The sequence below is a fragment of the Rhinoraja longicauda genome, chromosome 34 (assembly GCF_053455715.1).
Source record: "Rhinoraja longicauda isolate Sanriku21f chromosome 34, sRhiLon1.1, whole genome shotgun sequence".
Taxonomy (NCBI): Eukaryota; Metazoa; Chordata; class Chondrichthyes; order Rajiformes; family Arhynchobatidae; genus Rhinoraja; species Rhinoraja longicauda.
Window position 1 is genome coordinate 15,110,794 of NC_135986.1, and position 15,643 is coordinate 15,126,436.

Consider the following 15,643-nt stretch of genomic DNA (forward strand, 5'->3'; position numbering starts at 1 on the left):
CTCCTGCTGGCTCAGCACTTCAACTCCGCCTCCCATTCCGAATCTGACCTTTCTGTCCTGGGCCATTGTCAGATTGAGGTCCAGCGCAAATTGGAGGCAGAGCACCTCATAAGTTTGGGTAGTTTACACCCCAGCGGTATGAACATTAGTTTTTCTTACTTCACATAGTCCCTGCTTTCTCTCTCTTTCCCAGTTTTCCCACTGGTCTTCCTATCTCTGACTATTCTAGTCACTCCCCTGACATTAGTCCGAAGGGTCTCGACCCGAAACGTCACCCATTCCTTCTCCCGAGATGCTGCCTGACCCGTTGAGTTACTTCAGCATTTTTTGTCTACCTGTGGTCCCATATCCATGTTCTCCAGCGATGCTGCCTCACCTGCTGAGTTATTCCGGCACTTTCATATTTGAATAATTGCTCCACTAATGAAGTTGTACAAGCTGACCTTTAATTGCAAGGTGTTTTCCTTTCTCGTGTTTTATCCCACGGGACGTCAGCATCCCGCACTCGGCACCGGAAAGGATGACAAACGACAGCTTTCGGTGCTTTCTGCTGTATTAAACAGCAGCGGCCGCTGCACCAGATCGGCGCCAATTCCCCGTCCGCAGAGTGACCCGGACAGGACACGGGGCAGTGGGAGCGGCCTCTGACTGGTGCAGCGAGGGATTGTGACGTTTCCCCATAGATATCCAATCAGAGCGTTTACGGGGAGGTGTAATTATTCATGTCTCCGACCACCCAATGACGATCCGCTCCCGCTCCATCCCTCATTAGCATAGGGCGACGCGCTGCTTATTTAATCCGCGCTCCGAGCGGCTTCTGGTCACTGCTGTGTTTGAAATCCACCGAGGAAATGCCTGAGACGTCGAAAGCAGCTGCCAAGAAGGGCGCAAAGAAAGCTTTGCCGAAGCCTACAGGCAAAGCGGGCAAGAAGCGCAGGAGGTCGAGGAAGGAGAGTTACGGCATCTACATCTACAAAGTGATGAAGCAGGTTCACCCCGACACCGGCATCTCCTCCAAGGCCATGAGCATCATGAACTCGTTCGTCAACGATATTTTCGAGCGCATTGCAGGCGAGGCTTCCCGCCTGGCCCATTACAACAAGAGATCTACCATCAGCTCCCGAGAGATTCAGACCGCCGTGCGCCTGCTTCTTCCCGGGGAGCTGGCCAAGCACGCCGTGTCGGAAGGGACAAAGGCGGTGACCAAGTACACCAGCTCCAAGTAAAGATCCGCACATTGTTGACAAAATACCGAAAACCCAACGGCTCTTTTAAGAGCCACCCACATTCTCGCAGAAAGAGTTGTACCAATGTTTCGACGTTGAATCGCAGCAGAATTGGTTCAGGATATTTTTGTTAGGCAAATTATTTAACGTTATGTTTAGTGATTAAATGTTTCAATACGAACTCCTTCCATCGGGCAGACGATACAAGGCCTACGCCCGCACCTCCAGACTCAGGAACAGCTTCATCCCCAGGGCCATAGCTGCTATGAACCGGTCCTGCTGAGCCGGATGGTCACAACGCATAGTGATCCGGCACAGATCAACTTGCACTTAATCCTGTCTAAAACTGTTACAATTGTTTCGTTGGGTTGTTGTCTAAATTAATTAAATTATTGCATCGTATGGGAGACGCATTCCCAATCTCGTTGTACCCCTGGGTACAATGACTATATTCCCGGTATCCATGTTACGTTCCTGTCCATTAAACAGAAGTACAACTACTTCGCGTTTGCTTGTCCCAGACATCATAAGTTGCGCCCACGGGCAGCCGATTGTTGCTGTCGTTGCTGTTTTATTTACTATGGGTACTGAGGTTTATTAACTCCTGTCTTCATCTCTGTAACTGTTCCGAATTGCATTTCTATTCGGCAATTCGTTCTGTCTTTCAAGGAGGAACTTTTCACACTGTAGCCCAAACTCCGACTTTTGTAAAAAAGGGACCAGTAGGGACTGGCAGTTATATTCAGCGCTTTTGTTGCTGGTTTTGATTGGTAGATAAAACGGTTCAGTGATTGGATTATTCCTCTCACCAATGAAATCAAGTGCTTTTTCACCAATCATCAGCAAAAATGTCCAAGAAGAGCGAGTCTGTAATCATTTTTTCATTCTGCGTGTGCAAGATTCGGGACATGTCTGGACGAGGGAAAACCAGCGGCAAAGCTCGGGCCAAGGCCAAGTCTCGCTCGTCCCGGGCCGGATTGCAGTTCCCGGTTGCCTGTGTACACAGGCTCCTGAGAACTATGCTAAGCGTGTTGGTGCCGGAGCCCCGGTCTATCTGGCTGCTGTGCTCGAGTATCTGACGGCTGAAATCCTGGAGCTGGCCGGCAATGCGGCCCGGGACAACAAGAAGAGCCGCATCATCCCCAGACATCTGCAGCTGGCTGTCCGCAACGACGAGGAGCTCAACAAACTGATGGGAGGAGTGACCATCGCACAGGACGGTGTACTACCCAATATCCAGGCCGTGCTGTTGCCCAAGAAAACTGGCGGAGCGAGCAAGTAAGCGTGAGAAACTGAACATAGTAACCCAAAGGCTCTTTTCAGAGCAACTCACCATGTCTGTGGAAGGGCAAATCGGCGGCTATGCTTCGTGCGGGAAAAGTGTTCATTGTCGTTGTCCAAAACAGACCCTGCACATTGAGTTGTGTATACAGTGCCAACTGCCTTGCAGCGCCAGAAACCCGGTTTCAATCCTGACTAGGGATGCTTGCCTGTACGCAGTTTGTACGTTCTCCCCGTTTCCTCCCACACTCAAAAGACGTTAATTGGCATAATGTAAATGTACCAAAAAATCCCTTGTGTGTGTAGGATCGTGTTCATGTGTGGGACTGCTGACTCGCTGGCCCTTAGGGCCTGTTTCCGCGCTGTACATCTGAACTAAACTAAACATGAAACAGCGGTTGACTGATGCGGAAAGGTAAGTTTTGGCAGATATCCGTACAACAATAATGTCCCCTAATCTATAGTTAAGAGCCTATTTGGAGGTTGTTGTGTACGGAAGGGTAGTGTGTGGTTTTTGGGATGCAGCAGCTCCTGAACCTGGATGTTACAGTTTTCAGGCTCCTGTACCACCTTCTTAATGGCAGGTGTGAAATAAGGGCATAGGGTGTGAAATAAGGGTGGTGTGGGTTTTTGCAAGCTGCCTTTTTGAGGTAGCAACTGTTGTAGATTCCTTTGATGGGCAGGTGATTGACTGGGAGTGTTTACCAGTTTTTGCAATCTTGTTCATTCCTGGGCGTTCGATTTGCCGAACCAGGCAGTGATGCAGCCAGTGATAGAGATATGCTCTCTACTGTACACCTGTAGAAGTTCATGAGATTATTCATTGACATACAAAATCTCCTCAATCTTCTATGGAAGTAGAAACATTGATAGGCTTTACTTATGATTGCATCTAAGTGCTGGACCCAGGTCATATCTACAAAGATGTCCAGTCCCACGAATGTCCAGCTTTAACTCTCCACCACTGTCCTGCAATGAAGGCAAATTCATGGATCCTTATTTTTCCATTCCATAGTCCACAATCAGTTCCTTGGTCTTATTGACTGAAGTGTGCGCATGTGCAGAACTCAGGCCGGTGAGGCCTGTGGAATCAGCAATAATTTCCAGTCGCTTTGAAGATGTCTATTACAGAAATGAGTTGCTTAAAGCTTAAATAAAGTTTAAGTAAATTAGAATTTTCATTTGCCTCAACAATTTAAGCAACTCAATCTCAGAAGTTAAGCAGTGTGACATCGAGATGCAGAAACTATTGAAACCACAATGCTTGGATCTGGATCTCAACTCACTGCAGCAAAGGAATGGAAGCACTGGCTTCGTACACTAAATAACTTCTTTGAGTGTGATGACAATGCACCAGACAAATTCAGGACATTAATAAGCTCTATCTCTTATGATGTATATGATTACATAGAGTAATGTACAACGTATGATTCTGCTATTGATGCACTAAGCAGACTCTTCGTTAAGACACCCAATGTAATATTTGCTCGACACCTCCTTGCTACTCGTAAACAAAAACCTGGTGAGTCACTTGATGAGTTTTTAACTCGAAGCAGTTACAGCTGATCAATATCAACAGGAAGATTATTCGAGACTCTTTTATCAATGGTTTGGCATCGCCTTTAATATGACAGACTATTAGAAAACAAAACCTTGGATCTACAGTCAGCTTACAATCAAGCTTGTGTGGCGGATCAGGCCACTCCTTGGGTCAGCCCCCTCGTTACGTGACGGACAGGCGAAAGGGGTTAAAAGCCAGGCCAAGGGAAGGCGTATCTTATCCCTAGGAGAACTACGCTGTGGGCAGGAGCTCACAGCCTAATAAAAGAATCTAACTAAACACTGCCTGGCGTCTTGCCTTTTCTCTGGCCTCCGCCAGGCCACTACACTTGTATAAATAGTGTAAGAAAATAACTACAGATGCTGGTACAAATCGAAGGTAATTATTTCAAAAAATGCTGGAGTAACTCAGCAGGTCAGGCAGCATCTCAGGAGAGAAGGAATGGGTGACGTTTCGTGTCGAGACCCTTCAGACTGATGTCGGGGGTGGGACAAAGGAAGGATATAGGTGGACACAGGAAGATGGAGGGAGAACTGGGAAGGGGGGGAAGAGAGGGACAGAGAAACTATCTAACGTTGGAGAAGTCTATCTTCTGGGCTGCAAGTGCCCAAGTGAAATATGAGGTGCTGTTCCTCCAATTTCCAGTGGGCCTCACTATGGCACTGGAGGAGGCCCATGACAGAAAGGTCAGACTGGGAATGGGAGGGGGAGTTGAAGCGCTCAGCCACCGGGAGATCACGTTGCTTAAGTGGGACTGAGCAAAGGTGTTGAGCGAAATGATCGCTGAGCCTGCATTTGGTTTCGCCGATGTAAAGAAGTTGACATCTAGAGCAGCAGATACAATAGATGAGGTTGGAGGAGGTGCAGGTGAACCTTTGTCTCACCTGGAAAGACTGTTTGGGTCCTTGGATGGAGTTGAGGGGGGAGGTAAAGGGACAGGTGTTGCATCTCCTGCGGGTTGCTGGGGAAAGTGCCCGGGGATGGTGTGGTTACTCAATCAAGCTTACTCATTAGACTTGACTCAGAGAAATTCAGATGCTTATGGCTCATCTAATGTGTATTCTGCTGCAACTACTACAGAATAATCTAACCCAAATATTAATATGGGGCAAGCTGAAACAATTTCTACTGATAAATGTGCCCTTGCTGCAGCATGTACTTATTCAAAAAAGAAGTGTTACTTTTGCGTGGGTAATATTCATAATAGAGAGTGATATGTCCTGCTCGAGAGGCAACTTGTAATGGTTGTGGCAAGAAGGGATATTATTCTAGAGTATGCAAGTCCAAAGCAACTACTAAAAGTGTGATTGCTGCCACGTATATGCCTTCTTTATGTGCAATCACAGCTGCATTTCCTCAGAGCTTGTCTCATGCAGCTGCAACGGTATCCATCAACGGCCGTACACTTAATGTACCACTTGATTCTGGCAGTTCAGAAAGTTTTATAAGTGAACAAGTTGTGTCTCGACTAAATCTAACTATAATTCCTTCAAATAGAGAAATCTCGATGGCTCTGACAACTCTCAATACTCAAATTATTGGATCTTGTATTGTGGACTTTATTCTGAACAAAACTAGTTATAAATCTGTATGTCTGGGTATTTTGAAAAATTTGTGTAGCGATATAATTCTATGTCAGGATTTTCACAAACAGCACAGATCACTTCAAATCATGTATGAAGGAACAATGCCTGATCTTATATTGTCAGCCTCCAGTATTGTGTGATTTTTCTACTGCATCTGTTGAATGTCCTTCATTATTCACTAATCTATCCTGTAAGTGCAAGCCAATTGCTACAAAATCAAGACATTTTAGTAAAGATGACAAAAAATGTATCAACACAGAAGTAACTAATCTTTTACAAGATGGTATCATAGAACCCAGCTCTTCCCCTTGGAAGGCACAAGTTGTCGTGGTTAAGGACCCCTTAGAGAGACATAGAAAGAGACTCTGCATTGATTATTCTCAAACTATAATCAGTTCACGGAGCTTGATGCATATCCATTACCTCGTATAGAAGATATTATCAATACATGAGCCAAGTATAAGATATTCTCTACTTTTGACCTAAAGAGTGCTTACTATCAAATTCCTTTGAAAGAATCAGAAAAGAAACACACTGCATTTGAAGCAAATGGAAAATTATACCACTACTGCAGAGTTCCTTTTGGTGTAACTAATGGTGTGGCTGTTTTTCAGAGAGAGATGGACAAACTTGTTGAACAGGAAAACCTTAAAGATACTTTCCCTTATCTTGATAATATAACTATTGCAGGAAAAGACCAAGCTAAACATGACAAAAATGTACAATGGTTTTTAGAAGTTGTACATTCTAAAAATCTAACATTAAATAAGGCTGGCAGAAAGACTCCACCCACTCCAAGAAATACCTATTCCAGCTATATTAAACTCTCTATGAAGGCTTCTTGGTATGTTTGCATATTATGCTAAATTTTTCTGACAAATTTCAACCTTTGATTAGAGCAAAATCGTTTCCTCTTGACTCTACAGCAATTGGTGCCTTTACTTCTTTAAAGAAACAATTAGAATCTGCGACATTATACGCCATCGATGAGGATCTCCCCTTTGTTGTTGAATGTGATCCCTCTGATTTAGCACTATCAGCAACATTAAATCAAGGAGGACGACCAGTGGCTTTCATGTCACGTACTCTCCAAAGTAGTGAATTGCACTACCCACCCGTCGAAAAGGAAGCTACAGCAATTATTGAAGCAGTGAGAAAATTGAATCATTTCCTTGCTCACCAGCACTTTACTTTAATAACAGATCAGCATTCAGTAGCTTTAATGCTAGATAATCGGAAACGAACAAAGATTAAAAACAGTAAAATTCATGAATGGAGGATTGAATTATCTGCATATAGTTATTCAATTGAGTACCACCCTGGTAAGGATAATGTTGCTCTGGATACATTAACTCGAGCATTTTGTGCTTCTGTTCATTCTTTTGCAGTCACTGATCCTCACAAAGGGTTGTGTCATCCTGGAGTCACTCGTATGTTACACCAAGTTCGTTCCAAAAACTTACCTTTCTCTACAGAAGATGTGAAGTGATGTGTGCTTCATGTAGAATCTGTGCTGAATTAAAACCAAGGTTCTTCCATTCTGTAGAATGAAGATTGATCAAAGCTACTCAACCTATGGAACGTGTCTTGAACAGGAAAACCTTAAAAGGGCCTTTACCATCCTCCTCTCAAAATGTTTATATACTTACCATACTTGATGAATATTCGAGGTTTCCATTTGCCTTTCCTTGTCCAAATATGTCAGCTGCTACGGTTATCAAATGTTCAGATCAACTGTTTTAATTCTGTGGATTTCCACGTTACATACATTCTGATAGGGGCACCTCATTCATGTCAAACGATTTAAAAGACTACCTTTCTAATAGAGGAATTGCAACAAGTAAAACAACACTATATCATCCTATTGGAAATGGTCAGGTTGAGAGGTATAACGGAATCATTTGCAAAGTAGTGAAACTGGCTTTAAAGTCAAATGACATACCAGATCAGCAGTGGGAATGTGTTCTACCAGATACATTACACTCCATCAGATCTCTACTGTCAACTGCTACCAATACTACTCCACATGAGCGGTACTTTAACTTCAAACGGCATTCTTTCCAGTGGTATTTCTCTGTCATCATGGTTGACTAGCCCTGGGACTGTGTTGCTTCGTTGGTATGTCCGATCAAATAAGAATGAGCCCGTAGTTGATGAAGTTGAACTGACTGATGTCAACCCTTCTTATGCAACTATCAAGTATCAGGATGGACGTCAGTCAACTTCTCACTTCGTGACCTTGCACCATGTCCATCTTCTCCATCAGCTCCATCACTCCTTTATAATATTAATCAAGAACTTCCTTCAACACTCCCACTGTCCCCTATGAAAACTTCTATGTAATTCTAAAATTGAAAATGTAAATAACAATATGAGTGAAGTTGATGACCAAACAATATATGTACCACCAGCTATTGAAACACCATTATCTCCTGATGCTCCAGTGCTGCGTCGGTCATCAAGACATACTAAACCTCCTGACCGTCTCAACTTATAAATAGGAGGGGAGAATGAAGTGTGCGCATGTGCGGGGCTTGGGCCGGCGAGGCCTGCTGAATCAGCGATAATTTCCAGGTGCTTTGAAGATGTGTATGACAGAAATCAGTTGCTTAAAGCTTAAATAAAGTTGAATTAATTCGAATTTTCATTTGCCTCACAACATTGACGTTGAAAGCAAGGTTGTTGTTCTGGCACCATTTGATCAGTTGTTCGATCTTCCTCCTATTTTCCAACTTATCGTCATCTATAATTTATGCAACAACAGTGGTATCATTGGCCAACTTGAAGATGGAGTTCAAACTGTGTCCGGCTACACAGTCATGAGTAGAGCAGCAGGCTGAGCACGCAGCCATGAGGTCCTCCAATGCTGATGGTTATCAAGGAGGAAGTGTTGCTGCCAATTCGTACAGATCATTGTCTGTTGACAAGGAAGTCTAGGAACCAGTTGCAGAGGGTTGTGCAGAGACCCAGTTCCATGAGCTTGGTATCCAGCTTGGAGGAGATCATGGTGTTAAACATCCTGATGTATGTGTTTTTATCATTCAATCAGTCCAGTGCAGAGCGGTGAGCCAGCAAGATTGCATCTTCTGTTGACCAGTTGTGGTGGGAGGCAAATTGTAGCGGGTCCATGTTCTTGTTGAGGAAGGAGTTCATATGCACCATAAACAACCTCTCAAAGCACTTCATCACCATATACCTAGTCACTGAGGCACGTCACCATATTCTTCTTGGCCAAAGGTAAAGCAGATGGGAACCTGATCTAAAACATTTTTTGGGAGATTGTTTGTATCCTCTGCAGTGATACCTAATAGATTCCTGAAGTTGCACAGCACTAAGACAGCCACTGTGATCCACCATACTGTCTAACAAAAAACCCAACTGTACCGATCCAGTTCATTGGTACTTGGTCTGCAAACATCTACACCATAATGCTTCACATCCCATCTACACTAGTCCCACTTGCCATATTCCCTCTAAACATGTCCTATCCAGTCTTAGCGCAGTACCAAATATAGATGACTTAATATAGTTATTAATTTTTAATAAATATTTTCTCTATGGCAGGACCACAATCAAACACAGGACTAAGCAGTGAAATTTCTGGAGTTTCAGTAACCCTACAACCTTGCTGCAGGCTAATCTAGAAGGATGAGAGGTGATCTTATCGAAACGTATAAGATTATTAAGGGGTTGGACACATTAGAGGCAGGAAACATGTTCCCAATGTTGGGGGAGTCCAGAACCAGGGGCCACAGTTTAAGAATAAGGGGTAGGCCATTTAGAACGGAGATGAGGAAAACTTTTTCAGTCAGAGAGTTGTGAATCTGTGGAATTCTCTGCCTCAGAGGGGAGTGGAGGCCAATTCTCTGAATACATTCAAGAGAGAGCTAGATAGAGCTCTTAAGGATAGCGGAGTCAGGGGGTATGGGGAGAAAGCAGGAACGGGGTACTGATTGAGAATGATCAGCCATGATCACATTGAATGACGGTGCTGGCTCGAAGGGCCGAATGTCCTACTCCTGCACCTATTGTCTATTGTAAAGCTACTGTTCTGCCACTTGGTCTGCAAACACCTACACCATAACGTTTCCAGAGCTCATCCAGATACTTCTCACATTTTGTGAGTGTCCTTGCATCCACTACCTTCTCGGGGTGGTCCCTCATTGCAACCCACTCCTTGGTGAAAGAAAAAATCGTTAGGTTTTTCTCACCCTCTCCCTGCTCGCCTGAAAATGATGTCAACTGGTTTCAAATATCTTCGTTTATGGGGAAAGGTTTCTCATTATCCACGCTGCTCCTACCCACATAACCCACAGCTCGCTCTGACCAGATTCCCCTCATGTCCGAAACGCTCTGTCCCAGGGAACAGTTTGGTCAATCTCCTTTGCCCATCTGAAGTGCATTCCCACCCCTCCTATGGTGTGGTGACCAGAAATGCACACAGCGCTCCAGCTGTGGCCTCAGCAACGTTTTACAGTTCACTCAAAATACTTCGCACCCATTCTGCTGTCTCCGAATTCTCCATCATTCGGCTCACTTTACACAGTATCACTTTGCAAAGCGGCTCGTCTGATTGACAGCTCCATCTGCCCCTCCCCGGGCTGCGGCCGCCCCTGTTACGTGATGCGAAGAGACGTCACGGCTAATTGCGACCTGACGTCACGACGCCATTGACGTTGTTCCCTCGGCAACCGGCTGCGAGGCCCACGGAGGAGGAGCGGCCTGGGCCCGGGGGTGGACGCGAGAGATTCCCCGGGCGGGAGGTGTTGTGGCGACCGGGGGCCCGTGTCCAAAGTGCTGGAGCGCGGTTCCAGCTCGTCCCGGTCCCGGGGCCGCACTGAAGGGAGTCAGGGTGAGAAGAGGCGGATGGAGCCTCGCCTTCATCAGCGCGGCGGAGAAGAGGAACCGAATTCAAAATGGGTCCGGCCGAGGCTGCCCCAGGATGGAAGTGTGGGCCCTGGTCCTGATCTCCGGCCTGAGGATGCAGGACCATGGGGTTTATTCCACGTCCTGGGACCAGGGGTCGAGGGCTGGGAAGGGGAAGCATTGACTCGACTGAACTGAAACGGTCGATGCAGAGAAACTGTTCCCTGCAGCAGGTAAATCTGAGAGCGGTCGACAGGCGCTCCCACTGAGAAATAAAGGTAGAACAGTTTGGAAACACTCGGCAGGTCGGTCAGCATCTCCGGGGAGAAAAGCAGAGTTTCGGTTCCAGGTCTCAGCTCTGTTTCTCTCACCACGGTCGCTACCTGGGCTGCTGAGAATTCCCAGCAGGTGTTATGTTCATCTCGGACTTCCAGCATCTGCAGATTTTATTTTCTTCCCATCGAACAATTGGAAGCTGAGGTTAAGAACTGAACTGGGGTTGGAAGCTGGAGGAGGCCATTTGGCCCTTCGAGCCAGCACTGTCATTCATTGTGATCATGGCTGATCGTCCACAATCAATAACCCGTGCCTGCCTTCTCCCTATATCCCTTGACCACTAGCCCCTAGAGGTTTATCTAACTCTCTTAAATCCATCCAATGATTTGGCCTCCAATGCCCTCTGGCAGAGAATTCCACAAATTCACAACTCTCTGGGTGAAAAAGTTGCTTCTCACCTCAGTTTTAAATGGCCTCCCCATTATTCTAAGACGGTGGCCCCTGGTTCTGGACTCGCCCAACATTGGGAACATTTTTCCTGCATCTAGCTTGTCCAGTCCTTTTATAATTTTATATATTTCTATAAGATCCCCTCTCATCCTTCTAAACTCCAGTGAATACAAGCCTAGACTTTTCAATCTTTCCTCATATGACAGTCCCGTAATCTCAGGGATCAATCTCGTGAACCTACGCTGTCCTGCCTCAATTACAAGGATGTCCTTCCTCAAATTAGGAGACCAAAACTGCACACAATACTGACCAATACTGAATACTGAACAAAATGGAAGTTTTGTTGCCTCCATCACAGTGAGAGGGTGTTTGGAGTCACTGTGATGGACGTTTGTGTTGGGGTTATGTGTCTTGTGTTCTTTTTTGTGTGACTGCTATGTAGTTTCGTTCGGTACCATGGTACCGAATGACAAATAAAGCTCTGTTGAACTGTTGTTGAACTGTTGAACATGTGGTCTTGCCATGTTTGTTTAGTTTAGAGATACAGCATGGCAATAGGCCCTTCGGCCTACCAAGTCTGCACTGGCCAGCGATCCCTGCACATTAACACTATCCTATACACACTAAGGACAATTTGCACAGACGCCAAGCCAATTAACCTTCATACCTGTGTACGTCTTTGGAGTGTGGGAGGAAACCAAAGATTTTGAATAAAATCCACACGTCATGGGGAGAACGTAGAAACTCTGTACAGACAATACCCATAGTTGGAATCATTTGGGCCTGTTCCTGCGTTGTTCTATGTTCTTCTCTTTTTAGATGCTGCAGGGATCAATGTTGGTTGCTGTTGTGTGTCATGCATATTACCATAAATAAGTCGCATAATTATCAAGTTTACAGCTCTCTCCACAGTTTATGGTAGAGTGGAGAGTGAAGAAGGGTATATATGTTTACAACTGAAGACTGATCAACTGGGAAAGCGGGCATGGGAATGGCAATGTAATTTAATTTGGACAAGTGTGTTGTGATGCATTTTGAAAGTTAAACCAGGTAGGAGTACACAATGATCACACACAATCTTATTCATCTTCACCTGGTTAGCTTCCACTGCTCCAAGGAAATCAAGCCCAGCCTGTCCAGTCTCTCCTTATAACTGAATGATTCCACCCCAGTGAACATCCTGGTGAATCTCCTCTCCAGTGTAATCTCATTCTTCCTACAATACAGCACCAGAAAAGTCCACACTGTTCCAGCTGTGCCCTTACCAAAGTTTTAAAAGGTTCTAGTAAAACGTGTGTTCTGACGAAGACAAATATCCCACCGAACTTCTTCACCACTCATCCTAACTGTGCCGCCACGTTCAGGAGTATTTTGCAAGCCCATCAAGATCTCTTTATTCCACAATATCTCCTCAGAGAACATATGACTCTTGTTTAACGCTGGCAAATGCTTCACCTCACATTTATCAGGATTATGTTCCATTTGTCAATTTACCAGCTGATCCATATTCTATTGTCCTAGACTGTACTGCTCACTTTCAACAAAACCAGCAGGGTTATCTACAAACCTGTCAACCGTGCCTCCTGTATTTGCATCTGAATTGTTAAATAAGATGCAAACATCAAGGGACCCAGCACTGATCCCTGTGGTACACCACTGCTGACAGAATTTCAATCACAAAAGTAACCTTCCACCATCACCTTCCATCTCTTATCATCAAGCTACTTTTGGGTACTTTTGGCCACATTACTTTGAATACCATGGGTCTAATGTTTTGGACCAGCCTTCTGTTTGGGACCTTGTCAAAGGCCTGTGTGAGGTCTGTGTGAACCACATCCACCAAACAGCCATCATCAATTTATTTAGTTACTTTTTGATAAATCTCCATTACATTAGTCAGATGGGATCTCCCACCAGCAAATCAGTGTTACTGAACAATCCCTGCCAAGTGCAGATTATTCCCGTCACTCAAAGCTTTTTCTAATTGTTCCCACACAACGGACCCAAGACTAACTAGCTTGTTATTGTCTGGCTTATCCCTGTTGCCTTTCCTGAATAAAGGTGCCTCATTTGTTGTCTTCCAGTCAATTAGCATCTCAGCTGTTGCCAGTAAAGATTTAAATCTCCCCGTCAGTGCCCCAGTAATCATCTCCATGCCCAACAAAGTAGTCCTGGGGAATTATCGACCTTTGTGCCTGCTAAGATATCTGAGTGTTCTCCAGAAATTCACTTCATACTTAATATCTCCTGCCACAATGAATTTTAAGTGAACACAGGTGAGAACAAACAGGCCTGATTCTTTCCCTGATAACACTTTTGCTCATAATCTACCTAGCAATCTTCCTGAAATTTTCCTTGATCTGAGCTGCCACTAATTTTCCAGATTCCTCTTTCCCTTCTTAATTTATTTCACAAGTACCACCTTCTCTCCCCAGCCCCCTCTCTCCATTCATGAAGTCTCTGCGCGGGACCTTGTCAAAGGCTGTTTGATGTCCATGTGAACCACTTCTCTGCTACTTTTCTGAATTTATGTAATTAATCCCTCAACATCCCTCGAGATTCAGGAATCCCTGGACTTTCTGCCCCAATGGAGCATGTTGGCCATGAACTCTGAAACAACTCCCACTTCTCTGTACATGTACATTTCCCTGCAAGTCACTTCTCCCCATCCACATTTGCCAGGTTCTTTATAATGATAATGAAATGGTCCTTTCGCCAATTCAGACACTTCATTTCCAGACAATACTTCTTTTTCCATAACTACTTTGAAACTGAGTTGCCCTCACTATCCCAAAAGTGATTGCACACTGACACTTTATCCACTTCCCCAGCCTCATTGCCTGGGATTGGGACAGGCAATGCCCCATCCCCAGTGAGACGATTAATGTACTGAAACAAACATTCTCCTTGATGCACTTTTAAAAACCCTATCCCTGATCCTTCACACAAAGGGAATCCAGTTAATATTGTGGATGTTGCAATGATCAACCATGGTAATTCTGTGCTGGGTATGAACAGATTTGTGTGCTCTCTACAGTGCTATGTGTATTTATAGATCTTCTTGTGAAGTTCTCAGTGCTGCAAAGTTGATTGTCCTTATTGTCCACTGCTGACTGTTTCTCCGCAATGCAGTGTGCGATATTTATTTGGTTGTATCCTCAAGCTGCAGGACTGTGGTTTGTATATTTTCTGTCCTGGTAGTGCAGCTCATACAGTGGTCTGATGGTGACACCTGTGTCTGCATCATGCTGGGAGATACAAAGTCCATGCAATGTGGGTATTTAAATGCCTGTACCCGTAAAATCCACTGGTGTTTTGTTTGTTGGCCTGTATCTTCACATTGCAAAATCCTACAGTGCAACGGCCCATGTTGTAAGGGCCTGTGTCCTCACAGTGCAACGGCCCTTGTTGTAAAGGCCTGTGTCCTCACAGTGCAACGGCCCGTGTTGTAAAGGCCTGTATCCTCACAGTGCAACGGCCCATGTTGTAAAGGCCTGTGTCCTCAAGAGTCAAGTCAAGAGTGTTTTATTGTCAGATACTGTATCCTGTAAATTTCCCCGGTGTGGGATGAATAAAGGAATATATTAGTGAAATTCTTTCCTGCAGCAGCAAAACGGATATGTAAACATACTGTGCAAACGTCATAATAACCGACAACTGTGAAGTTCAGTAGATAAAAAGAACAATAATAGTGCAAAGCCAAAATTAATTGTCCCAAGTCAATGTAGCTATGGGGCTTATTTGGAGTTTGTAGTGTGTAATAGCCAGATGATGTTGGGAATAACCTGGTCCAAAACCTGGACGTTAGAGTTTTCCAGCTCCGAAACCACCTTGCCAATGACATTGGTGAAATGAGTGCATGGCAAGGTTGATGTTGGTCTGTGATGATGCTGGTTGCCTTCATGAGCCTGCGACTCCGCTAGATCACTTTGACAGTGGGGAGGTCAGTAGCCGTTATGGACTGGGCAGTGTGGAAGAAGGAACTACAGATGCTGGTTTAAACGGAAGATTGACACAAAAAGCTGGAGTAACTTAGTGGGACAGGCAGCATCTCTGGAGAGAAGGAATAGGTGATGTTTCGAGTCGAGACCCTTCTTCAGATTGGTTAGGGATAAGGGAAACTGTGAAATGGAGAGATAAAGATCAATGAATGAAAGATATGCAAAAAGGTAATGATGATAAAGCAAACAGACCATTGTGAGCTGTTTGTAGGGTGAAAATGAGAAGCTAGTGTGACTTGGGTGGGGGAGGGTTAGAGAGGGAATGACGGGGCTACCTGAAGTGAGGGAAATCACTATTCATACCACTGAGATGTTAGCTGCCCTATCGAAATATGAGATGATGTTCCTCCAATTTGCGTTTAGCCTCACTCTGACAATGGAGGAGACCAAGGACAG

General features: G+C 44.8%; 1 protein-coding gene and 1 pseudogene across 1 annotated transcript; both read left to right on the plus strand.

The window, feature by feature from the left end:
• Positions 1-803: 803 nt before the first annotated feature.
• Positions 804-1,226, plus strand: LOC144609214 (histone H2B 1/2-like). The gene has a single exon (XM_078427632.1). It carries the CDS (start codon positions 852-854, stop codon positions 1,224-1,226), a length of 375 nt encoding a protein of 124 aa, XP_078283758.1. The 5' UTR covers positions 804-851.
• A 908-nt stretch (positions 1,227-2,134) lies between these two features.
• Positions 2,135-15,643, plus strand: part of LOC144609593 (histone H2A-like) — a 90,634-nt pseudogene continuing 77,125 nt past the window's right edge.